This window comes from Xenopus laevis, chromosome 6L (genome assembly GCF_017654675.1).
Source record: "Xenopus laevis strain J_2021 chromosome 6L, Xenopus_laevis_v10.1, whole genome shotgun sequence".
Classification (NCBI taxonomy): Eukaryota; Metazoa; Chordata; class Amphibia; order Anura; family Pipidae; genus Xenopus; species Xenopus laevis.
The window spans coordinates 76539911-76564994 of NC_054381.1; the positions used below are offsets into that span (position 1 = coordinate 76539911).

The 25084-nt window shown below is 41.2% G+C and overlaps 1 protein-coding gene across 10 annotated transcripts in view; it reads left to right on the top strand.

Annotated features, from left to right (window-relative positions):
• Positions 1–24721, top strand: part of LOC108719050 — a 48122-nt gene extending 23401 nt beyond the window's left edge. For 8 of the 10 annotated variants that reach the window (XM_018267652.2, XM_018267654.2, XM_018267651.2 and 5 more), the window contains 4 exons: positions 11854–11961; positions 20655–20709; positions 22129–22317; positions 23991–24721. In XM_018267652.2, the coding sequence (XP_018123141.1) occupies positions 11854–11961; positions 20655–20709; positions 22129–22317; positions 23991–24052 (414 nt within the window). In that variant the 3' untranslated portion in view covers positions 24053–24721. The remainder of the gene's footprint in view (positions 1–11853; positions 11962–20654; positions 20710–22128; positions 22318–23990) is intronic. The other 2 variants (XM_018267648.2, XM_018267650.2) reach the window with 1 other exon arrangement.
• The last annotated feature ends 363 nt before the right edge of the window (positions 24722–25084 follow it).

Consider the following 25084-nt stretch of genomic DNA (forward strand, 5'->3'; position numbering starts at 1 on the left):
TAATGTAAATAGAGCCTTGTCTGCTGAGCCTGTCAATTGAACAATAGGCAGGTATCAAGATAAGCTCCCACTGACACCACTTCAGAAGGACTGAAATAAGACCAGGGGCAGCTGGGAAATTGACAAAATGTCCAGCCCCATGTCAGATTTCAAAATTGAATATAAAAAAATCTGTTTGCTCTTTTGAGAAATGGATTTCAGTGCGGAATTCTGCTGGAGCATCACTATTAACTGATTCATTTTGAAAAAAAATTTTTTCCCATGACAGTATCCCTTTAAAGGAATATGGTCATGATTTTGGTGTAATCATATTTACAGTGTGCTTTGCAAAAAAATTGTTCTTCCATTTAAAGTTTTATTTTAAAACCAATGAATGTATCTTTTTATTGTAATGTTTTTGTTTTTTATATTTATGTATTTTAATTATCTTGACAGCCATCTCAGTTCAATATACATATTTCTATGCATGCGGAAACAGCCAACACAGTTCTTTCACTACTACCTTAGCTATTCAGCTCTTATCTTCCAGGCATATATGATGGATTTCCCTCCTATTTTTCCTGCTTGGGTGTTATTTTCACATTTAGAACTATGTTGTTCTTGACTGAATGTTTAGTACTGCAGGTGATTTCTGAGGTAATTTCAACCTTTTAAGATGTTGAACCCTACTCCAGCATGTAAAAACAAGCATAGAGGTGGACTCCCAGTTTCCACAAAAATCAATGTCTTCGTGCAAGTTAAAGCTCAAAATATTAATAACCAGCAGTGCGCTCAACAATTCAAGTTCTAAACATTTGGGGTTTATTTATCAAATTTTAGAGTTATGTAAACTTTTTAAAACCTCAAATGAACTCTCAACTCGAATGGTTTCTTATTTAAGAAAAAACGTAACAACCCGAAAACACCTTTTTCTCGAGAGAAACCCACCAAAAGAACCTCAAACATAATGAAGGCTATTAACTTCTTCAAACGGTTCATGGGACCTCTGCCATTGACTTCTGCATTGACTGAAAAATCACTTTGAAAACTTGATCCCTTATCTGGAAAATCACAGGTCCCAAGCATTCTGGATAACAGGTCCCATACCTGTAGACCTTTGTTATTTCTGAATAAACATTAACCTTTCTCACACAAAACCACTTGTTTGAACCATTCTGAACACCCTACATAAAGCAAGTTTTAGATTCTCTATTCTACAACCTTTAGTCATAAATGTAAACTACTGTCTACCCCCCAACATGATGTATCTTCACTATGTACCTTCATTTCAACTGACCTTGGAGTTGAAACAAAACAAAAAATTTTTAAGCTGTACCCTAAACATACACAGCCCAATACAGAATTTATTTCTCCTTGAACTTTTTGATGTTAAATGGGATGTTAGCCTTTCTTCATATAAAACATACATATTTGCATATTTGCAATTTATTGTCATTAAAAAAATATGCATAGTTTTTACATTAGATACCTTGTTACACAGCATTTCTGCAAACCCACAGATGCCCACTCCCCCACTCAGCATGGGATCGCCAACACCCTGGCTTAGTCATGATCTTGTAGAGTCTGCAGCCCAATTCTTCCTCTTCATGTTCATTTACATGCATTTGATCCGATTGGCTGCTACCATTAGAGGCAATTCAGCCAGATCACTTGTATCAAATGACCATGAAAGGAAACGCTTGTACACTGTTTAATCATGCAGCAATGTTCCAAAATGTGTAAGGCTGTGATACACTAACTTTCAAACAATGCATTTTTTCATTGATAGTAAATTACAAAAATATGTTTTTATGAAGAAAATGGTTATTTAATAGCATGTCTTGTAAAGGTGGACATCCACTTAAAACTACCCTCAACTACATTTGAGCTTTCTTACTATATTCCAATAATTGGGACCAGTATGGGGTCCAATGTAGCCCCTGCTCTTGTAAACGAAATATATTTTATGCTCATTTTGGCACATATATAAATATGTGGGAGACTGGGGGGGTTACAGACTGTTCTGCAAACATTGGGTGCCTCCGAAGGAAGTAGTAATTAATTTGAGCTCTTGTGATCTTGGCTCTCCTGAATTAAAAGTTTTGGCTAAAAGCTTATTTGTACTCACTACATGTACTAATTCACTTAATTTGATGATTGATATTCACCTCTTTAAAAGAACAATGAAACTTCGAGTATTTCAGAGTTGATACCAATGTAGCTACCACTCCGTTCCATGCACAAAGTAATTAGGAGCACACACCTAAGACACCTAAGTCTATTGCAGTGTTCACACGCTTATTACTGAGAGTCCCTTAAAGGAGAAGGAAAGGTAAAATTAGCAAACTATCCCAAAATGTTGCCAATTACCCCCTGTCCTGAAACGCTGGGTTAGATTATGTCTGTGTGCCTTTTAAAAGCTCTGCTCACATTCCAAACTTATCAACATTTCAATAACTTTGAGGGCGCCATGTTCTTAACCCTATACGTCACTTCCCCATTACAATTATATCCTCACTGCCTTCCCTGTGCTTGTAACATCGTTGGTTAAACACACAAATAAATGAAATACTGATTACAGACCTCAGTCAGACAAAACACGCAGCCTTTCCTCCCCCTTCCTCCCCTGTTCGCAAAACTATCTTGTAAGCGGAGCGGGAGTTTAGAGAGATTGCGTCTCTATGGTTACAGAAGCTCTCTCGCTCAGCGTACAAGTGTTGCGAACAGGGGAGGAAGGGGGAGGAAAGGCTGCGTGTTTTGTCTGACTGAGGTCTGTAATCAGTATTTCATTTATTTGTGTGTTTAACCAACGATGTTACAAGCACAACGTTTAAATAGGCTGTTAGAACGGACCAAGCATAGATAGTAATGTCGTTTGGGTGTCATGTGACTCGTATAGCTTCTTGCACAGGGAAATTTATCTGCGCATGCCCAGGGCACGGAGGCATGGTTGTGCGCATGTGCATGCCCTGAGATGGGGATTTTTATTAAGAGACTGGCGTGATATACTTTCAATCTACTTGGCAATAATTTGGAATTCAATTTCAGATTAATTTTACAAGGAAACTAAGTTGGAGATACGCTTCTGGTAAGCAGATCTTAACATACTGCCCAGTACTTTGAGCTGTATTTGTATTTTGACTTTAGTTCTCCTTTAAACCCGTATATACTGTATATAGGAACAATCCTATATAATAAAGTCCAAGTGTCTCTGCGTCCAGTCCCTGTGTCTGTGGGATTGCGCTACTGCGCATGTGTGAGATTGGCAAGGGCAAGTATTCCAGCCTATCACAGCGTGTCACCGCCACTCTGGGCAGCAGCCTATCAGAGCACAGCTCGGTGTCATTCCGCTAAAACAAAAACTTCAATTGTGGACAAGGAATATTGAGGAATAAGGAGAGGCAGGAACATCCTGTAGAGACATACGGTTGCCATATCTGCTGAACCTCACAAAGGCATCATGTGCTGTGTAACTTTCTATATACACGCGCTGCCCAGTTTGTACAGACACAACAAATCGTCCCTCCCTGTTCTGTATCCAGAGTAAAGCTGATTTTGCCTCCTCTTCTCTTCCCATTGGCGGAGCCGCAGAGTCACGTGCTCGGGTAATCTGCATTCACAGGCTCAGCGACTAATCTTCCTGGGACCGCCGAACTCCAAAGAGCAGTAGGGGAACAAACCATTCCCGTGCTTGGGGGAATACGAATTCCAGGCAGTGGCCCGACCTGAATGTTACTTTCACCCTCCTGACTTCCGGGCCGGGGCTGGCTCTGGCAGGTAAGGGCAGATCTGGTCACTGTTATTATTAGAAAGAGTGATCACTCGGGGCAGTCATGGGGCTGATCCATTAAAGGGTGTCGCAGAGAAGCTCTGCTGTATGGCAGCCCCTGCTGTTGCTGATTCATCATCCCATCATACATGTCACAAAACGCGTTGTTGGTGGAGCAGTGTATCATACATATATTTACTTACTAAAGGCTTTGTATGATTAAACATGTCATGGTGATAACTCATTATACATAACATATCCACATCTGATGTGTTGCACTTTCTAAACCTGCTTATAGGGATGCTTCTCCTACTGTATCTTAATTAACAAGTCATTCAAGCCATTTTTTTAATTGAAAAATATACTATATATATCCTATATAATAATCTTCAAGTGTCTCTGCGTCCAGTCCCGCTACTGCGCATGTGCCCCACGGACCGACACAGGGACTGGACGCAGAGACAGGATCTGTAGGATACACATCCCCATAGGTGCCGCTGCCAACCCGTTGGACGAGCTCGAAGTCCTGCTGCGGGTTCTTGCGGAGGATATCCGCGCTCGACCGTATCACCGCCGATTCCATCTTTCACCAAAGGCGGCCGCAGTCTAACTAAGGACGGGGCCTTCTTTTAATGGTCCGTGGCCCCTGCAGTGGGCTTAGCGCTAAAGCATGGCTCCCGTGCCATTTTCTGTAAAGGAAACCGACAATAAACCAAGGGAGCATGACGTTTGCACAGCGAACTCTTACTTTGCGTCGCAAGATGGGACAGTAACTTCTCAGCTCCCGCACACTGGAAGTAGGAGGAGGAAGCAAAGGCACCGCCTTCCCGTTTGGGCCTGCACACCGCACTGGGCCTGGACTACACAAACACTGGGGGTAGGGAGGAGGAATACCTGACCAGGCGCAGGATTGGGGAAGGCTGTGCCCGTGGTTCAGTCCAGCAGTAGCGGCGCGAGAGCTCAATCCAGTCACAAGCAACTTTTGACTCAATAGAGGCCCTGCCCAACAAACGCTCCTCTCTCTCTCCTCCCCTCTAGCCAAAAACCTTTATGCTGCTTCCGTAGACTTCAGTCAGTTCTCTTACAGTTGTGCCAGTCAGCTGACCTCTGTTACATTGTTTCTAGAAAGTAGTGTAGAGACTGAATACAGGCAAAAACGGCCTTTAATAGCAACTCAGTCAACTCTGTTTATACATAGATTTAAATCCATTGTTTGTAAAGAATGTATATTGGGCAGTTGCTATATATTAAATTTAATCCAGGCCCAGACTGGCAATCTTTGGGTCCTGGCATATAGCTAGGGATCCTATATAATCCTATCCTATAAAGTTGAAGTGTCTCTGCATCCAGTCCCTGTGTCCGTGGGATTGCACTACTGCGCATGTGCCCCACGGACCGTCTCTGGCGAGTTCTAGCGCCCGTTAATTTAACGGGCTTAATGTCTAGTCTTACATAAACAGAGAGGGCTGCAATAAATTAATTTGCTAAGAACCGTCAACGGGTTATATGTCCAGCCGATAAGGGTGGTGCGGCGTGTGGAGGGAAAGTTATACCAGACAAACTTTGCCCGCAGATTTGTGCCCCCCTTAGTGGACAGGACGGTTTCAAAGTGCCCCTCAGGCACTTTTAGAAACTGTTTAAAGTTGCCCATCAACTGTGTAACATCTGAAGTGCGTTCTTTTCCGATAATATGTACTGTTTAATATTCTCTTGTACCTAGGAGTGCTATTTCTGAGTGCTCCTCCAGCCACTCCTATTTTTCTCATAACAGGTAATTTCACATAGATTGTACTCCCTATCACTCCCAAATACTCCTTTACATACCATTTACACAGAGTTGGTACATCAGAGGGTATATAAATTTTGTCTTGTCATTCTGAGTACAGAATCCACAGAGCTCATGTTAATTATAAATAAACGTTGATTATCTTTTCAGCTTAAGTGATCCCTGGTCTTCTTATTCCCAGACAGGTGGTTGTCCTTGATTATGTGCAATACAGGAATCATATTTTAAGCCAACTCAGTGATAATGAGGTGTATCATAAATGTGATAAAGATCCTACTGTTGGCTTTAAACAAAAGGTAGATTCTGTTTTACAATTTGCTCTCACACAAAAGTTTATTTCTGAATCTACATGTACATTTCTTACGCAAAGACAACTGGTGTGCCCTATCTTGTACACACTCTCTAAAATTCACAAGACCCGGTCAACCGATTGTCAGCGCATGGACCTCTGTTCTTCAATCTTTGGCCATTTATGTGGATTTTTATCTTTAGCCAATTGTTTGGAAAGTTGTTACCCATGTTAGGAATACGGGTGATTTACTACGTAAAATTAAACAAGCCACTCCTCTACTTCCAAATACCATCTTGGCTACAATGGGTGTTTCCACTTTATATATGGTCACCCCTACGGATCAGGGCATTGATGTGGTACAGGAGATGCTTTTACAAAATTCTGATGAGACCATCTGGATTAGAAGTGATAGAACTGATGCCATGTTTGCCATGTGCTCCAAGAGGTACTGAAGAGAGTAAAAAGAGACACTTTTAGTTACAAAGTTTATACAACGTATGCATAAGCTCCCCGTCAAGGCAGTGTCCATACGTCAGTCCTAACTAAGTGAAAAAACAGAATATTATATTTTGGGGGAGAAAGACCATCTCTTTATTTGGCATGATCTCTTCCAAAGAAACCATTAGACTTGGGTTGGGAGAGCAGGCATTGAGGAGAGAGCCACCTCCCCATAATACAGAAGCACACTAGAATACAGCTCATCCCTTTTTATTGGGTGCATGTAGGTGTGGCTTGTAATACTTACTATACACTTAACCCCAGCACTTCAATATATAGTGGCCATGGAAAACTTAATTTGCAAAACTTAAATGTAACATTTTGTAAAAAGAGACACTTTTAGTTACAAAGTTTGTACAAAGTCAAGGCAATGCCCATGCGTCAGCCCTAACTAAGTGAAAAAAGAGAATATTATCTTTGGGGGAGAAAGGCCATACCTCCTTTCCTCTTCATTTGGCAAGACCTCTTACAAAGAAACCATTCCCACTGAACTTGGCAATATTAAAATCTGATTAACAAGCCTGTGAAGAGTGCAGGCTTATATTCACTGTTATTCAAAATGTTGTAGCCTTTTTTTTTTTTTTTAAAGAATGCAATAAGCACAGTTTGTGGTTCACGCAGAACTTTTGGACTCTACAGTCAGGGCCGCCATCAGGGGGGAACAGGGGAGAATGTTAGCCCGGCCGTGCTGCACTTACTTGATTAGCCAAGTCCCCCTGCTTTCAATGAGCTGCTGACTTCAGACGGGAGGGCAGGAGCACAGGTGACTGCATCTTATAGACAGTAACAAACTTATGTGACCATTAAAGGAAGAGAATGCAAATCCCAGTTGCGCTGCTCAGGCATTGCTCCTCCAGCTCATCCAATCCTCATGCAGCATTACCAGGAATTAAACATCAGTGACTAATAAGGGAATAGGCAAGAGAATGGTGTTACTGGGCAGAAGATGCAGCCACCTGTGCTCCCGCCCTTCCAAAGTCGGCAGCTCACTGACAGCAGGGGGGCCCTGCCAATAAGAGCAGCATGGCCCTCCATAAATGAAAGCGTGGTCCCTGGTATTGTATGACCTGGCCACCATTTTTTTTTTAACTTTTGGTGGGGGTGGCCACAATTATTTTTATATGTGAACATGTGGTAGGGCTCTGGCCACCAATATTTTTTTATTTTATTTTTTAATATTTTTAGGGGGGGTCCTGTCTAGTGTCTTTTTTTTTTTAATTATTATTAACATGAGGGAGGGCCCTGGCCACAATTGTTTTTTTGTTTTTTTTACTGTGGGGTGGGTGGATTTGTGAATGGAGGTTGTGGTGGGGCGGAAAATTTTGTCGTACAAGACCCATGATTTTTGATAGCAGCCCTGTCTACAGTAGTTATTAATCTAATGCAACATAGTAACATAGTAAGTTAGGTTGAAAAAAGACACATGTCCATCAAGTTCAACCTTAACTTTTTTTCTCATTCCCTCTAAAGCTTCTATTTCTATTTTCAACTCTTTTTGATTGTATATCTGAGCTGGACGTCTCAAAACTTCTCCTATCCTCTCCATCAACAACTTGCTCACTTGATCGTATGCCATCACCTCTATTAAAATCGTGTGGTCCTGTCCTCACTTAAGGACTTACTCATATATTCAATTCCTCACTAAGTTCTGGTACCTTCCCCTCATTATTCAAACTGTGTCAAGCCCATTCTGAAAAAGGCTACACTGGACCCATCCTGTTTGTCTAACTACCGTCCTGTCTCTCTCTTACCGCTAGCCTCTAAACTGCTGGAACGTCTCGTCTTCTCCCGTATTACTAAGCACCAATAATCTGCTTGACCCTATGCAGTCTGGTTTTCGACCTACACACTCCACTGAGACTGCCTTATGTAGGATTGCAAATGATCTCCAGACTGCTAAGGCCAGAGGGCATTACTCTATTCTCATTCTCCTGGACTTATCTTCTGCTTTTGATACTGTTAACCATTCTCTTCTAATGCAAGTTCTCCATTCAATTGGTATCCGTGATCAGGCTGCATCCTGGTTCTCCTCCTACCTTTCTGACCGCTCCTTCTCTGTTACTTATGCAAACAAATACTCTCCTCCTGTTCATCTTAATGTGGGGGTGCCTCAGGGTTCTGTACTTGGTCCTCTGTTGTTCTACTTGTACACGCTCTCTTTAGGAGACCTTATATCATCATTTGGTCTTAAATATCACCTCTATGCCGATGACATTCAAATATATTTAGCACTCCCTAACTAACACCTGATGTTCAAACCCAGATAGCAGACTGCCTAGTAGCTATCTCTTCCTGGATGAACCAATGCCACCTCAAGCTCAGAATGGCTAAGATCGTAATCCCTTTTTTAATGGGATTTCTCAAATCCATAAGTACCATACCAGATGAAAACGAATCTGAGAGAATCAGAAATAGGGGCTGGTCTAAAACTGAACTAAGCTATCTCAGAACCCAGGTGTGTATGTCATCAGGCACTGGAGCCTTGTTTACAGTATTTTTTTTTTTAAAGCTTTATGAATCATTTCCTGAGTCGGCCACTGACTATATTGAGTTGAGCAATCAGTGCAGCTATGAAGCGAGTCTGGGAACTCAGACTCCTCTATTGTATACACTGCAGAAAAGAACTGATTTAGCACATCTGCCTTTTCTGTATCTGTTGCAAACATACTGGTACCATTATTTAAGGGAGCAACACTCTCAACCCGCATCTTTTTACTATTAATATACTTTTAAAATGTTTGGGGGTTAGTCTTAGCCGCAATGCACTCTTCATTTCCTTACTTTGCCTTCTGGATTGCTGGTTTACAACATTTCTTATAGTGTTTATATTCATTAAATGCAGTTCTGTCCCAACAGACTTGTAGTTTTTAAATGCCTTTCTCTTCTTTCCTATTAACTTCTTTACTTCTATATTAAGCCACATAGGGTGATTCTTAGTGCTTCTACATTTACTCCTCAAGGGAATAAATTGAGAACAGTAATGATTTAATATTATTTTAAATGACAACCATTTCTGTTCTGTGTTTTTAGCTGAAAACATAATGCCCCAATCAATGCTCGGAAGGGCAGCCCCAAGGCACTAAAATTTTCTTTTCTGAAATTCATGTTTTTTGTATACCCAGTGTATATTTGTTTTTTTGCACCAGACATTGAATGATATAACATTATGGTCACTATTAGCCAGTGATTCAATGACTTGCACATTTGTTATTATAAATTCTTGGTCATTTGAGATCAGTAGATCCAGAATAGCATTTTTCCGGGTTGGCTTCTCAACAGCCTGTGCCATAAAATTGTCATGCAACAAGTTTATAAACTTGTTCCCATTAACTGATCTGGCAGCATTGTTGCTCCAGTCAATATCTGGGTAATTGAAATCCCCCATTATCATTACTTTACCCAAACTAACAGCCTTTTCTGTTTGCATCACGAGCTTAGCCTCCTCCTCACTTACATTAGGGGGTCTGTAACATACGAATAAGCATCAGAAACAGGTCTAGATATTAAATCGGAGCTCACCCTTCTCAATGAAGCGTCTCTCTCTTCGGTCGCAGCTTTCGCGGGATCCTCCTCACTTCGTTGAGGAGGTAACTTCAGTGCACAGATTTACCCCGTTTCACGGCGCAGATCGAAGGAATCACAAGAGACGGTATTGTTCACTTTTCTTGCGGCTTGGCACATCTTAGTGAGTTTCTAGCAGTGGGTTGGTGAGGAAAACCTACGCGTTTGACCCTGACGAAGTGCCTGGAAAGAGGGCACGAAACGCGTAGGTTTTCCCCACCAACCCACTGCTAGAAACTCACTAAGATGTGCCAAATAAAGCCGCAAGAAAAGTGAACAATACCGTCTCTTGTGATTCCTTTGATCTATCTGCGCTGTGAAACGGGGTAAATCTGTGGTCTGTAACATACCTCTATAATTACTTTGCTGGACAATTGGTGAAGAATTCCACCCATAAAACGTCTGCCGCCTTATTTTCTAACATAACTTCCTCTTTTATATAAGCTTTTAAGTCCTGTCTAACAAAGTCATGCCCCCTCCTTCTTTTCTATTGCCTCTGTCCCTAAGAAACAAAGTATAGCTGCTGATATTAAATGCTCAGTCATGCGACTCATTCAGCCATGTTTCGGTCACACATTCACATCACAATTTCCTTCCAGCACCAGCATCTCCAGCGCTCCCATTTTACCAGTCAGACTCCTTGTAAACATACATTTAATTCTGGTACCATATTGAACAAATAACATGTGGTCCTCCCTATCCTTAACAGTACCCCCAACCAAATCTCTTCCCCCCCCATTTTCCCTTCCTTTGCCCACTATCTCATCTAACCTGTCTCCGACCCTCCCACACCTAGTTTAAAATCTCCTCCAACCTTCTAGTCATCCTCTCCCCCAAAACAGCTGCATTGTCATCATTGAGGCGCCGCCCATCCCTAGCAAAGAGCCTGTAGCCAGTTCTCTCAAAACTCTCCTCCCTACACCAATCTCTCAGCCACGTATTAATCTCCCGCTGTTTTATTAGCATTGCTCGTGGCACAGGTAATATCTCTAAGAAAATTACCTTGGAAGTCCTTGCCTTCTAACTTCATGCCTAGTTTTTTTAATCGTTCTTAAGAACTTCACCACCTCCTCTAACTTTGTCATTGATACCTATGTGTACCAAGACCACGGGTCTTCCCCAGCCCCTCCCAATAATCTGACACTCTTTCCACCACATGCCGAACTCTAGAACCCTAGGCAAGCAGCAGACTGTTAGGCATGAAGGGTCCTTACGGCAGATTACCCTATCCACCTTTCTAATAATTGGATTCCCTATAACTAAAACCTTTCCTTCCTTGCACTCCCCCCACCACTCGTATTAAAGCCACTGCCTCCCAGGGTGCTCTGAGAGTCAGTCTACTCCATACACGCTAGTGATGTGCGGGTCGAGAATTTCTGGACCCGCACCAAACCCTAACCCCCCTGCTCCCTACCTTCATCCGACCCAGGCCCGCTGCTCCCCTTTTTTTATAGACGTTACAAAAGGGGGGCAGGATGTCTATCAATTCTGGCGCCGGAAGCCGGCAGTGCTAGGTGGCGGGCGGGGAGAGCAGGAGAAGAGCTCGACCCGCCTGCGACCCGTGCATTTTGTCCAGGGGTCGGTCCAAACCCACCCGACCCACGGGCCTCGGGTCGGCCCGCACATCACTAATACACACCAACCAGTTCAGAGTTTCGATATGTGCCAGCTTTTGCTACACTGTCAGATTCACGACAAGTTGGACACATCATTTATAAACAATAAGGCTGTAAGAATAACTGATACCTGGTTATGGTTTTACAACATTTGTACAATAAAAAGTAGACATAAACTATATATATCTGTAATTAGATATATTTTTTTTATTTTACTCATAAAAGAGGGACATTATCCTAGCATGCTATGTTGGTGTGACCCAGTTGTTTTATGTAAACTGCCACTCTCATTCTTAGATAATTATCATTATATTATCATATAATTATCATTCTCTTTTCTTCTTTCATTTAGAAAATGTTTGAAATACATAATGATGAAGATGCCTCCTTTATTTGCAAAATCGCAAAGAACTTTACCACAGCACTTGTGAGTTATCAAGAGCAAGAGAAAAAAATGAAGGTATAGTGATATATCTGTAGATTGATAATGCCCTATATACTGTATAATTGCCAAAAGCAAACTGAGGCAAACTTTATACATGAAATTACTATTAAGTAGGGTACTACCAAAAAGATAAAATACATAAATAATATAAATGAGTGTCTTCACATTTACAAAACTAGTTTGTTTTCAAATGGTACATCACAACAAAGGCTTTCTTTGGTCGATTCCTATTTTTTATGTTTTACAATTGTTCTTATTTATATTTAAAATTTATGAAATATAAATGTGTTTATCCTGTTTACCAGTAGCAACATCTTGCACTGTTCATATTCAGAATTTCTGGTGTTAGGTCTGTAAAAAGCAATAGTGGATTTTCTTTCACAATACCCAAAATTTCCAAAGTATTGCTTTCATGCATCGGAATCATACCCCTGCATCTGTTGCTTTTAGTCCAGCATCTGAAAAAAAATAGTATTGCTTAAACACCAGCAAGAGCAGAGAAGATATTCCTGTCCCTTTCAGTGGGGTGTTTTGTTGAACATTTATTTCCAGAGAAAATGATAAAATTATATATTCTTCTACGTCCCTCCATTTTCAGTACACATGGGCATTGCCCCTCCCAGACCTGGAGGTAGGACCTATAACATAGCCAAAATGAATCATGACCTATAAGACCACATGACTTCCTCCTCACCACAGTTATTTTTTGTCCTACTGGACAGGGAGGTAGGATCTCCCTCCTCACTTTTTATTTTTTGGTGAATTTTGAGAGAAATGAAACACAGTTTTTGTTCTTTTGTATTTTTTGTTTATTTTTCCTCTGTGTGGACACAGAGGGATGATTCCCAGGTAATGGAGAAGAATTTACCTGATGCCTCAAGACGCATAATCTGTAAATTATTGCTTATTGGGAAGAAGTGCAGGTGTGGGCATACCCATGGTCCTAGCCCTGTGCTAAAATAGCTCCCCTGCTATATGCCCAGCGAGACACAAGATTCAATCTAGTGCTTTTTTGGGAACAGATACATACAGGTGTGGGCTTTCCACATTGTTACCTGTGAGCTTTTTGGACTCCCCTTTTCTTTTGAGTTATGTGAGGATTTACAGAACTCTACAGAACTTCTGCAAAAGGGCCATGGGTATGCATATGGGCTAGTTATAATAGCCTGAAGCAGGTGAGTATGATTCTTCACTATGTGTTTTTTAAAAAATGCTCAGTGCACTGGGAAGTCTGCATGCTAATTATGTCCCTCAGCTGAGAACTATTGGGGCTTTGGCTGGAGTTTCCATCCAGCTAATTAGTCACTATCTGATAAGGTGCAGGTGTGCCTTCAGCCCCGTTGCTATTGCTGTTTAATATTTTAAGCCTTGTAGGGGTGAACCTGCATCCTCTGTGCAGACACAGAAGTTATATTGGCTCATGTTACTAAGGCACCTCCAGGAAGGGCTAGAGCAGTGATCCCCCAACCAGTAGCTCACGAGCAACATGTTGCTCTCCAACCCCTTCGATGTTGCTCCTAGTGGCCTCCAAGCAGGTGCTTACTTTTAAATTCCAGGTTTGGAGGCAAGTTTTGGTTGTATAAAAACCAAGTGCAGTGCCAAACAGAGCCTCAATGTAGGTTGACAATCCACATAGGGGCTATCACAGCCCTTATTTTGGCACCTAGTAAATTTTTTCATGCTTGTGTTGCTCCCCAGCTCCTTTTACTTCTGAATGTTGCTCACGGGTCCTAAAGGTTGGGGATCTCTGGGCTAGAGGTTGTACTGCTCAAGCAGTATGGCACCTCCTTCCTTTTTATGAGTCTGCTCTTAACAAGCAGTGTTCCACCTGTCTGGATATTCCTGCTGACAAGCCTGAGCTATCTGGTAAGGTGCCTGTGTTCCTCTGACTTCTTGTATTATCTGAAGTCTTTTGTTGTGATTTGGCGTCCTCTGTGCAAAATGCAGTATTGGCTACAGTAGTGGCTCTTGTTACACAGGGTACTTAAGTACTGGCTGGTGAATCCATCTGCCTAAGCAGTGTGGTACCTGAATCCGGTAAGTTTGATTTCTCAGTATCCATTGTGTGTTTGAAACATTAATTTCAATGGGAAGTCTGCACGTTAATAAGCTTAATATGTCCCTCAGCTGAAAGCTATCAGGGCTTTGGCTGGAGTTCAATCCAGCTAACTAGTCACGAACTGGTAAGGTGCAGGTGTTACTTTTGGCCCCTTTGCTATTGCTGTTTAATATTTTAAGTTTTGTATGGGTAAACCTGCATTCTCTTGGCAGACACAGAGGTTATATTGGCTCATGTGCCTAAGGCACTTCCAGGAGTGCCATACTGCTCAAGCAGTATGGCACCTCCTTCCTTTCTTATGAGTCTGCTCTTAACAAGCAGTGTTCCACTGGACTGGATATTCCTGCTGACAAGTCTGAGCTATCTGGTAAGCTGCCTGTGTTCCTTTGACTTCTTATATTATATGAAGTCGTATGTTGTGAGTTGAGCTGGAGTCCTCTGTGCAAAATGCAGTTACACAAGGTACTTTCAGTACTGGCTGGTGAATCTCTGCTGAAGCAGGGTGGTACCTGAATCTGGTAAGTATCAGTATCCACGGTGTGTTTGAAACATTCATTACACTGGGAAGTCTGCATTTTAATAAGCTAATTATGTCCCTCACCTGAAAGCTATTAGGGTTCTAGCTGAAGTTTCCATCCTGCGGAATTTTCATTGCTATCAGGTAAGGTGCAGATACTCCTCAGTTTGCTACTGTTGTTTCTATTGTCCTCTGTGCAGACACAGAGGTTATATTTGCCTTTTATTACACTGGGTGCTTGCAGGGTTGGCTGGAGGCTTGCACTGCTGAAGCAGTATGGTAGCCCCTTCCTTCCTTACATTGAGTCTGCTCAGTGCTGTAACCTGAGTCATTGGGCCCCACAGCAAATTCATTTTAGGGCCCCTAACATATCCAGAGGTTGTGCTTTTTTACCAATACATATTGAAATTGCTCTTTATTTGGGCCTCACGGGTCCCTATACCTTTTGGGCCAACCTGCAGCCGCAGCTTCCTCTGTAGTTACGCCCCTGAGTCTGCTCCTAAGAAGCAGTCTGCCACCAAGGATCTGACTGGATTTTTCCTACTGTCTACCGCATATTATCTGGTTAGGTGCCTGTGTTCCTCTGACTTCTTGTATTGATGTCATCTGAGGTCTTAGGTTTGTGAACCTGAGTTCTCTGTGCAGACACAGTAGGCAAGTGTGCTCTTATTACACCTGGTATTTCCAGGACCGGCTAGGGGTTTGTTCCGCTGTAGCAGCATTGTGCCCCATTTTTTCCTATGATGTTTCCACACTTAACAGGCAGTGCTCCAATTTATATGGCGTCTTTTTGTTTGATGTAGGCCTTCTCTTAGACATTCTACCAGTAAACCCCCGATTCTCTAAAGAATCGTTAATGAAAGAATGGTAACAACAGTGAGGCAGCAAAATGCGATGGGTGCTGATTCACTCGGCATCCCCAGGCAGCAACTGGCGACGCTAATTTGTGGGGATGTAGAGTGAATCTGTGCCTATTGCTTGTTATTACCTATCTGCTATTAGAATTCTTAAATTTTGAGTTTATTGGTAGTAAAGTGTTACTGAAAAATTTCTTTATAAACAACATTTTTTGTGAAAATGTTCTCCTGTCCTTGAATGAGTTCTCCCTGGTGAGCTGTACTTAAAATCTTGACTTTAACATCAGATGAACGCTGCACTCTTGAAAATGCAACATAAAGTTGACCATGACCAAACACAGGCTCAGATAGGTAAATGCCGACTTTATCCAATGTTTGTCCTTGTGATTTGTTGATTGTCATGGCAAATGCAGCCTTAATGGGGAATTGTCGTCGTTTAAGTTTAAAAGGTAATTCCTGGTCAGAACTGGTAAGGTCAATTCTGGGAATCAAAACAGTATCACCGCTATGGGATCCTGTAAGCACTTCTGCCTTGATAACATTTTGTCTCATGCTCTTCACAACCAACCGTGTACCGTTACATAAACCTTGCTTAGTGTTAGGGTAGGGGCACACGGCGCGATTTCGCCGCGATTCTGCGCTGGGCGAGTTGTCGCTGCGTTTTTTAAGCCGAAATAGCTTTGCTAACTTTGGCGCTGGCGTCAATGCAAATCGCGGCGAAATCGCTGCGCTAATTCACACGCGGCGATTCTTTTTCTACTGTCGCCCGGAAACGCTCAGCGAGGCAACTTCGGACGACAATAGAAAACGAATCGCCGCGTGTGAATTAGCGCAGCGATTTTGCCGCGATTTGCATTGACGCCAGCGCCAAAGTTAGCAAAGCTATTTCGGCTTAAAAAACGCAGCGACAACTCGCTTAGCGCAGAATCGCGGCGAAATCGCGCCGTGTGCCCCTACCCTTAAGGTTTCTTAACAGCATGACTATTGTTCCTACTTTGAGTATAAGATTGTGTTGTGGTAATCCAGCATTGTTGATAGTGTTTAAATATTCTAATGGGAAGTTAAGTTTCTCACTTTCGTCTTCAGAATCAATACAGTCAGTACTCAGAAAGACACAGCTTTGTCCAGGAAGTAATGCAATCACTTGGTTGTTTATCATGTCAACATCAATATTTTTTGGAGATAATATAGCCCGTTTTGCTAAAAATGGCCACCCACGCAGGTACGCAACCGGTTCCCCTCCTAGAGTGACGCTAGCGCCGCCATTAGACAAACTTGCAAAGGAGTAGCAAGATGGCCGACGCTTATACAGACTTTAGTGGGCGGATGACAAACTCGCAGAGGAGTAGCAAGATGGCCGACGCTTATACAGACTTTAGTGGGCGGATTTGGCAGTGGGCGGATGACAAAGTCGCAGAGGAGTAGCAAGATGGCCGACGCTTATACAGACTTTCGTGCAGGTACGCAACCGGTTCCCCTCCTAGAGTGACGCTAGCGCCGCCATTAGACAAACTTGCAAAGGAGTAGCAAGATGGCCGATGCTTATACAGACTTTAGTGGGCGGATGACAAACGCGGAGAGGAGTAGCAAGATGGCCGACGCTTATACAGACTTTAGTGGGCGGATTTGGCAGTGGGCGGATGACAAAGTCGCAGAGGAGTAGCAAGATGGCCGACGCTTATACAGACTTTCGTGCAGGTACGCAACCGGTTCCCCTAGTGTGACGGTGAGCGCATCTGCCTCCCTAGATCCTAACCTTCCAGCGGTCGCCGCCTGAGTGAGCAGGAAAGAAGAGGCGGCGGGAGGCAGAAGGAGACGGTGAGCGCATCTGCCTCCCTAGATCCTAACCTTCCAGCGCATCTGCCTCCCCGATCCTAACCTGTTCTGATCCTAACCTTCCAGCACATCTGCTAATCGAAGGCCGCATCTATGTCTTTCGGCTGAAGTTGCGCGCGCATCTCATAGATCCTAACCGAAGTTGCGTGCGCATCTGCCTCCCCTCCACTCGGGACATAGATAGGCCTTCGGTTAGTATATAGGATTCCCGTCTGGTGGTTTTGTTGGGTGCTCAGTTGTAGTTATACTACATCTACTGAGTTTTTGTGACTGTAGGTTTCCCTTCTTGTGACTGTAGGTTTCCCTTCTTTGTGACTGTAGGTTTCCCTTCTTTAATTGTTGGTAGATTGAAGGGCACTTACTGTTATGTCTATTGGCACCTTAACATGCTTGAAGCCAGCTTGTAGTCTATGGCCCTTTGTGTGGCCTCGGGCATCTCGCCTGTGTTTGTGTGGCCTCTGGCTTTCATTGTGGCCCTTAGCTTGGGTTAGAGCCCTTGTTTTGGTCCATGGCTTTTTACCTTGGCCCTCGGCTCCTGGGTCTGCTGGCCTTTTACAAGGGCCCTTGTTCTGCTGGCCTGTTGAATGAGCATTTGGCTCATGTGGTCTTTTACCCTTGGCACATTGTTTGGTTGTCCTTTTACCAGGGTTATTATGGCTGCGGACCTGTTTTCATGGCCCTTAATTTAGGTACTTGCTTGCCTTTTACCAGGGTTCTTGGGCTGTTGGCCTTTTCTGTGGCCCTTGGCTAAGGTGCCCGCTAGTTTTTATTATAGTCCTTGGGGGCTTGTGGCTACCAGTCTTTGCTGTGACCTATGGTGCATAGGCCACCAGCCAGGCTGTGGCCACTGATAGGCATGGTTACTATTCTTGCTGTAGCCCTTGGTGGGCATGTCTGTTTGCCTTGCGGCAATCCTTGGCAGGACAACAGCCATTGGTTTTGTCTTGTCTACAATCCTTGCAGGCATGGTTCTGGTTACACCAGCAGTAGGCATAATTGACTATTTGGTTGGATCTAACATGCGTTGTCCCATCAGCTGGTGTTTGCTCTGAGTTTCACAGCCCATAGCTAATTTTGTTGCTGATTGGTATTCAGCAGCTGAGGTTGGTCATATGTTGTTTGCTTACAGCTAACCTTTGCTTCTGCCTTTCATGCATTGTTTTTGGTCTTGTATGCCACTGCTTATTATCAATTGGCTGGCTTGTGGACCAGGGCTGGCTTGTGGACCAGGGTTTTGCAAGTTCAACAACTGGCTTGTGCTCCGTTGTTGCATGTATGGAAATTGACTTTTGTGTTAGGTGCCAGTGCAGTTGGTGACCTTGTCCCCAAGGGTGGCATTCACAATAGCTGGCTTATGTACTATTGCTTGTGTGTTAGAATTCCACTCTGGTGTTTTGCATACACTTAGCTGACGGGCATCTTGGCCTGCTAGTGTGACTATGGCCTTGCACATCTATGTTGGAATACATAATAGCTGGCTGGTCCACCACTGGTTTGCATGTATGGTGGCTGGCTCTCTGCCAGTGGATTGTGCATCATTGCTCGTTGGTACCAGTGTTTGTAGGCTATAAACTTCTGGCATGCCAGATTTTGGTTTGTGACCCCAGCTGTTGGCTGGTTCAGTAGCCTATTGGATTCAGTAGCTTCTGTGTTTGGTCACAGGTTTGGTTCAGTTTTTGCATAAACTGTAGCATTGTGCAGCTTGAGATGTAGTGGCCTCAGCTTTTGTGGGTGTTTTTCTAGAACTGTTATTGGCTTGGGTCCCATTGCTTGCTTGTGTAGCAGTTGGTTGGGGCAACAGCAAATCTTACTGGTAGATGGCCTTAAGTCACATTGGTTGGTTCAGCAGCTTTATCCTTGTGCTGTTGTATGCCCAGTTTAGATTTGGTTGTTGGTGGAGCTACTGGGCTGTACCAGCATGGCTCTACAATGGTTACAATGATATGCTGATTTAGGATAACCCAGAGTTGGTGTTCATTTAGTTCAGTCTTCATTAGGTATTATTAGCATGGAGTTGGTGGATCTTGGGCTGATCTCTGGTGTGGAGTTGACTCTGGTCAGCACTGGTTTGAGCTGCTTCCATTAAAATGCAGGACTAGGCTAATGTGGTCCAAGTCTTTTTAGGGCCACTTGCTATTGCTGAGGATCGTGTTTTTCTCTAGCACTGGTGATAGATGCATCCAAGTTGTGTTTAGTTACTGATTTGATTGATTTCCTGGTGGTTTCTAGGGTGTTTTAGTTCTGAGATGGCTATTGCCATCATTCTGGTTGTGTCCTACGACACCTTTTCTTTTAACAGTTGCTGGATTTTTGTTCTTCCCTAGGTGGGGTTTTGTCAGATAACCATATTGCAGGTATCCCTCTAGTCACTGAGGGAACCTTTTTAAGCAGAATATGGTTATTCTTAATCTGCAATGCTTGATCCTCAAGTGCCAGTCTCTGTAATTTAGTGGTTGGTTTTGTAGCTCTTGTTGTCAATCGTTTACCATGTCCTAGGACATGTTGTTCATGTTCTTGTGCCTTTTATCTACCTTTTTCAGGAGATATACATTTTATCAGCTCCACTGTTGGATGGATGTGATGCTGGCCTTTTCTCAGGGCCTCCTTAGCATCAGTTTGGTTTTTGCCTTATGTTGGTTATTCCCACCGCTTGTTTTCGGGCATGGCTTGGTAGATCCCATGTGTACTGACATGGAGGGACGTAGAAGAAATAGAGAATTTTACTTACCTACTTGACGTAAATTCCTTTTCTTCTAGTCCTGACATGTCAGTACAGGGTTTCCCATCCCAATTATTTATTTTGGTTACTGTACTGCTATGGCAAAAGTATAACTGTGGTGAGGAGGAAGTCATGTGGTCTTATAGGTCATGATTCATTTTGATTGGCTATGTTATAGGTCCTACCTCCAGGTCTGGGAGGGGCAATGCCCATGTGTACTGACATGTCGGGACTAGAAGAAAAGGAATTTACGTCAAGTAGGTAAGTAAAATTCTCTATTTTTTTCTTAAGCATACATGAAATTTAAAAATAATTAATGATTTGTGAGTTATCTTATTTAAAAATAATATATAACTGAGATTACTTAAGGAATAGTAATATAATAATTTAGGTTGAAAAAAAGACACCAATCGAGATCAACGTTTTGGTCTACATAAACCCTGCTAGTTAAAATATGCTTGTCATTTAGAACTAAATTATTATAGTATAAATTATATTATAGTATAAATTAGAGTATAACATGTACTTGGAATGCTTTAGTTATGCAAATTAGGGGTGTGTTTACTAATACTAGCGATATGTATCACTCGTGATATTGGTTGGTATGAAAAATATCACGTTATATTTATCTAAAACGTTACTGAACATGCCTCTTAGTGTCTTGTATTTGTCCTTACAGTGTAGCTTCATTTAATAAAGTTATATTTTGTTTTAATATAGGCTTCCCAACCATCTTCAGACAAAAGTAATCAAGAACACTCCAAGAAACCCTCAGGTAAAATACAAATAATTGAGTTTTTGTAGGTTCTCATACAAATTTTAAAGCATTTACTTATCAATATGAAGCAATTCATCTGCTATATAAAAAGAACAAAGCGAGGTGAATAGCATCATAAAAACAAGAAAACTGAAGGTAACATGGTTTAGAAAAATATTCAGGGAGCTAAGCTAAACAAACTGATGTGGTTTAACAAGGATCTTCCACATATCAGTGAAATAGTAGGCTTCACATTCTGCATTGTAGTTGATTAAAATCTGTTACACTTAGGGGCAGATTTGAGGATATTTTAACCTGATTAGAGAAAAAACTCTGAAATTCTGATTTATCAAACAAAATACAAATAAACCGTGTATTGATGCAAAGTAGTAAAAGCTGCCAAGTTTTCATAGAACTGTCTTAGCCAAGCCCCCCCCCGTTTATTAAAACATGATTTTCAGTCGCATTGACTATATATGGAACAATATAATTTTTTTTTTGTTTTTGACTTTTTTTTTCACAAAATAACTTCACCAGTCAATAATAAAAAAAATTTTTATAAAAAAAAAAAACCTAAAGAACTCAAAATGTAAAGCTTTGACATTTAAAGTTAATTTAGAAGTCCTAGGCAAAATTTATTAAATTTTTTTTAGAGTTGGTAGATCCATTGAAAATGAATGAATTTGAGCTTTTTTTCATGTCTTATTCGATCAAGTTTTTAAAATTCAATTTTTTTTAATAAGTAATCAAGCATGCCAGTTTGGTAAAATGTGTTTATTCAAATTTAAAAAAAAACTCGAAATTCAGATATTCAAATTTCGATAAATATGCCTTCCAATGTTAAAATGTGGTGTATTTTCCACCTTCCTTTTTCACCTTCCTTCCTACCCCCCTTCCAGTGGGGAAGCATGTGGAGGAGATTATTCGCCCCCAGAATAGGACATTTATTGCGGGCGACTAATCTCCTTGTGTACCATCGCCCTAAAGGGATTTTTGAGTATTAATTATTATACCAATTGAAGCAAACATACACACGTCAGAATACACAAGGGTTTAAATCATTCATGTGAATGGCAAAAACTATGCAGTAGTTACCACTTCAGCCTACTAGTCTATTAGGTGTAGCTTTTAAATCAGCCTCTGTATGGCTACTGTTATCTTACCCAAACAAAATATACACCCTACACCTAGGCATACTGCCATCACATCAAATGAAGGTTTTACAACCTCACTGCCCTCACCACTTCAAATGAAAGTTCAGGTTCTCAACCAAAAGATGTGAGCTCTGTTTTTTTTGATCTGGTAAAAAAGTTCCCTGCTATAATGTTGCTGTCTATAATGTAGTTGTATGGAATAATCATGTCCCTTGCAAGCACCTTAGTCTTTGCTCTAGTTTCTAATACTGAGCTTAATCGCTTATTTCTTTTCACCTAAAAGCAGACAAGACCGTATCTTCCCCCTTAACCTCGTCTTCCAGTGTATTTAGAGAAACATCTTCAAATCCACAATCAGTTCCCCCTACAAATGATGCCACTGAGGTATTTTTTAACAGTATCAAGAATATGGAAGCATCTGAGGTGGTTGGTGTGTTCCAGAAAATTGCTGCTACAAATCCTGCTTTCAAAGGTAATAATATTTATAGGAGCAAGAAGCGCTATTTGCTATTGCCAGTTGCAACATGCTGCCATTGAGCTATGGTTCCCATTGGTCCCTGTTTAAGGGGGCAGATCCCATTTGAGGACCTTGGTCCCCAGAGAAAACTGGGGAAACTGGGAAACAACCCACCAGTGACTTTATCATGAAGTCCCCAATATGTATTGGTCAGCATCTGCGGTCATAAATGCACATATTATCATACGAAAGTGCGTGTGAGTATGGGCAGCTTTGGGGGCAGTGCACAAACCAGACTTTCAGGAACCAGACTGGATTCTAAAATGTAGATCAGAGGTTGGACACTATACAGTTCAGAAATCATTTATTTAATCCTTAATATGACCATACAAGAGCCAATATAATTATACAAAACAAAGTTTGGTACAATTTTTGGACTGTGTGTGTGGGCTCTGAATAATGGTCCCCACAATTTTCATACAATTGGCGATTGCTTATTAAGTCGATCAGACAGGTTAGATAACTTCTATCATATTTTTGCATTTGCATTGTATTGACTATCTGATGAAAAACATGGGTGACCTATGATGTATAAACAAAATGTACACATCTACAGAGGAACTTTATGTACAATTATCTATTCGCTTATACGAAAGTTTGTTCAGTACAAGAGTTTAAAATGGAATGAAGATATGACATTTAAAAATAATTATGCAAGATATTTAATAATGCACTATCTATGTAGATGTCACTATTATTTCTGGACACAAACTTCATTATTGTTTTTAATGCTACAATTTAAATCAGAATGTTAATTGTTGCATTAAAGGGGAGGTTCATCTTTAAGTTAACTTTTAGTAAGAATAGAATGGCCAATTCTAAGCAACTTTCAGTTGGTCTTCATTGTTTATTTCTTATAGTTATGTAATTATTTTGCCTTCTTCTGACTCGTTACAGCTTTCAAATGGAGGTCACTGACCACATCAAAAATAGAAATGCTCTGTAAGGCTACAAATGTATTATTATTGCAACTTTTCAATACTCCTCTTTCTATGCAGAACTCTACTATTCATATTCTAGTCTGGTAGTGAGTGGAATTTGAAAAATGAACTTTCTAGGCTGTTGCCACATTGTTTAAGTAGTTTACATGTAAAGTTTGGTGATACCTTTTATTGGCTAACTGAATAAGTAACAATTGCAAGTTTTCGGAGCACACATGATGTGCCTTTCATTTGTAGTTTGCCTGAAGAAGGGGCCTGGGTGCTCCGAAAGCTTGCAATTGTTACTTATTCAGTTAGCCAATAAAAGGTATCAACAAACTTTACATTTTCTGCCACAATGTTTAAAGAAAAGTAACACTAAAAAACTAGCATTTTTAAAATTAATTAAAATATAATAGTTGCCCTGTCCTGATAAAGGTGTTGTGTTTACCTCAGAAAACACAGCTATAGTTTGTTTTAATAGCTTGCTGTGTATCCACAAGAGTAGCTATTCCAGTTGAAGCAGTGCTAAAAAAAACTTCTTACAGTCACTGTTACCTGCCTGCTTGTTTTCAGCATGTGGCCAAGTTAAAGCCTGTTTAACCAAAGGGTCTGCTGTATGGTAGTTTCACATCTGATTAAGAAGTATTGCAAAGTAGTAGATTGTCATGCATAAATAGTGAATCTTATTGTCTTTTCTTTCCATAGGTATTGATATACCTAGCTTGATGAAATACTTACAAGAAACCGGAAAACTGAAAAACTCATGATAGCCTTGGGGAATGATGTTGAAAATGTTATACTTGTTTAGTTATTAAATTGGATTGATGTCCACTAAGGAGTAATCTACATTTGCATTTATCTCTGGTTTTTTTTTTTAATTAATGGTAATAGATCCATGTTAAACACAACAGCAATACAAGTGCATCTCAGAAGTCAATAGCTGATATTCTTACTATATTGTGTTACATATGAAGATTTGGCGAATGTTAATGCAGAACTCTATAATAGGTGCAACATCTTGCTTCCTTGCACCCTTACCCACACCAACACAACACTGACTTGCATAAAATAAATCACACATTAATGGCAAACATGTTGGCATACACACTAAAACAAACTGGTAAACTGCATGCAAAGCATGTTTAAAACCAAAGGAGAAGGTAATTAGAGTTTACATTCATAAGTTGCACAATTCATAGTTACAAAAAAATCACAAAACAAATCTTGTTTTGTAGGTGTAAAACATGGTCATTTGTATAAATTTTTGTAATTTGTGCATTTCACTTGATAAATTAGCCTTCTGTTACAATTTTCTACAAAACATTGTGGGGTTGATTGCAACAGGATTCACAACAGTACAGTTTTTCACCTGTTAATAAAAACTTTCCTGATTGTTACAAATGTTCTCAATTAACTAATAAATGTGTTAAACCTGATTACTGTGTAATTTTCTCAAACCTATTGTTTTCATCATTGCATAAATTATTTAGACTCAAAAGTGATGTTGATATTGTAGCTATTGTCTAGCTATTGTCACAGGACAGCCCCCTAAACTGCAGATTTGACAACCATGCGTCTACTGTTTGGGCAACTCTATGCAGCCCCAGGGGCATTTCTGCTATGAGGCAAGGTGAGCACCTTGCCTCAGGTAGCAGTTTCCCAGAAGTTACCAGGGCAGCAAAAAAGCTGCTCCTGGTAACTTTAAGCGTTTTTAAACTCAGAAATTCGGCTTTTCTAGCTCAGAGAGCTACGGGATAATTAAAAGGCAGCTCAAGCCAGAATGGGGAGCTCCAGTCTAG